This window comes from Triticum dicoccoides, chromosome 7B, assembly GCF_002162155.2.
Source record: "Triticum dicoccoides isolate Atlit2015 ecotype Zavitan chromosome 7B, WEW_v2.0, whole genome shotgun sequence".
In the NCBI taxonomy this organism is placed as follows: Eukaryota; Viridiplantae; Streptophyta; class Magnoliopsida; order Poales; family Poaceae; genus Triticum; species Triticum dicoccoides.
In genome coordinates this window covers 83,890,173-83,892,136 of record NC_041393.1, presented here as the reverse complement: position 1 = coordinate 83,892,136, position 1,964 = coordinate 83,890,173, and the positions used below count along the sequence as shown (strand labels likewise).

Genomic DNA, 1,964 nt, shown 5'->3' with positions numbered 1-1,964 from the left:
TATATTGGTTTGGTGGAACAAGGTTCTTTCTACTCAAATCATCTGTTCATTACCGTCGCTCTGCTTCCAGTACGCAAAACTGTATTCTATCAGATCTACTAATTAGAGTTCTCATCAAAAGTAAGATCTCATGATCTACCATCTATTTAGCACCGCCAGATATAATTAATTATTTAACCATTTATCCTCTTGCTGGGTGTACACTAGCGGGTCTAACTAATTAATTCACAAATATCAACCCATGCGGAAACGTCAATCATGTATTCTGGCCAATAAACGATTTTCCCCTGCATTCAAAAACTCGGTGAACAATTTTTCTGCAACCTTCTAAGCTAGACGCACAGCTATCTTTTCAATCCATGCTTTACATATTGTTCAATCTAAATGTTTAATTTCTTACAGGAAGCATATGTCTGACGAAGGCAGCTGTGAGGGGGAGACGGCGGCTGACGTATATCTGTTAAGCACGCCATAGAAGTTATGCAGTCCTTTGATGAATTTAAGCGATGGCTTGTCACGAGCATCAGTTTTGGTGGAATGCTACAACTTCCAATGCTGCACAAACTGAATTTGAAATTCAGTGCCTGGACAATGAGCAAGGTTTATGTGATGAGTTTGGACCATATCCCATGAACAATGACCCCACATTTATTTGTTATGTCGTTGTGTGGCCATACGTCAATTTAAGACAGGGACAAGCCTTACGAATTTACTTACTTGTCAAGGTCCGATCTTTTTGCAGCCCAGCATCTTGTTTTAGAAATGAAGCACATTCCTAACATTAGGTTCATCGTGTTTAAGCCCAACCTTTTTGGAAACTTATCACCCATCTCCCCTTTCACTTCAACCCTCAACCCAATTCCTAGCCATCCGGCTAGATACCCTGCATGTGCCTGTGAGAGCACCAACAGGAGATGGCAGCGGTAAAAGATGGTCAGCATACGTCCATACTTATGTGGAGTGTGTGTCTCATTACAAATGTGAAAACTTGACTTACTCCTCGCCCTTTAATCCCCAACATTTTCTGTCTGGGAATGCTCACTTCCGCGTGGCAGTGTGTTCTTTCCATGCTCTCCTGGGACGTTTGGGTGCACTGCCGAGACACAAAACTGAGTCAGCACAAGTTTAGCAGTACATCCAAGAAGCAATACTATTTGAAAATGTACTCTTCTACCGATAGAACTATAAAGAATCATCATAACCCTAATCAGGATTTCCCCACATTTATGACTGAGGTGCTTATCAAATATTGCTATTAGAATGTGCCGCTTAATAACAAGATATGCCACAGAGGCTTACCCAACGCTTTACCACGCATGCGAAAAAACACCCACCCAGCCACCCGTTACCCCATGCTGAATTATTAAACTTTACGAAAAATATGTGCACCTTCAACATTTCCACCAATAACTCGCCCTTCTTGGCTTGAGCCCCCTCCAACCTCTGCCCATGTCAGTGACACAACATTGTTAGTACGGCATGCTTTCATACAAATGCACAACTATCGACCAGAGCCTCATATTTTTTTTCTTTTGAACTAACCTGATGAAGCTCTAAATGTGTGTCCAGGCTCGCACCTGCGACGCTCAGTTCTCCCGCATGGCCTACTGCTGATATCGTCTGCTCCTTGAGCTATGTCAGTTACATATCTGTGCGGGGCAGCACCCACAATTCAAAACATTAATATAGAAAATCCAATTGTAAAGTATTCATTAGGAAAACATGGTCATCACGACCATCATGAAGGCACGTACCATCTGAACCGCTTGCTGCACTTCATGTCATAGCTACCCGTGGCTCTTCCACCTTGCTTGGCCTCGCCGAGACGATGTCATTTGTCACCAATGTATCGAAACCATCTTCGTTGCTACCATGAAAATGTGTGGGCTCAGCATCATCCTCGGTGTGTAATATCCGGCATTATGCTCTCGATCGCCAGTTCCATAGCTCGGTTTATGGTCTGT

The 1,964-nt window shown here is 43.1% G+C and overlaps 1 protein-coding gene across 2 annotated transcripts; it reads right to left on the bottom strand.

Annotated features, from left to right (window-relative positions):
• Positions 1 to 306: 306 nt before the first annotated feature.
• On the bottom strand, positions 307 to 1,441 carry LOC119336657. Of its 2 annotated transcripts, none has more exons than XM_037608720.1 (4): positions 1,390 to 1,441; positions 998 to 1,093; positions 718 to 893; positions 307 to 584 (listed from the first exon to the last, which is right to left on the bottom strand). In XM_037608720.1, exons 1-4 carry the CDS (start codon positions 1,396 to 1,398, stop codon positions 578 to 580), a joined length of 288 nt encoding a protein of 95 aa, XP_037464617.1. In that variant the 5' UTR covers positions 1,399 to 1,441; the 3' UTR covers positions 307 to 577. The 2 variants fall into 2 exon arrangements, with proteins under 2 accessions (XP_037464617.1, XP_037464616.1); XM_037608719.1 differs by having other exon boundaries at positions 307 to 564.
• Positions 1,442 to 1,964: the final 523 nt, after the last annotated feature.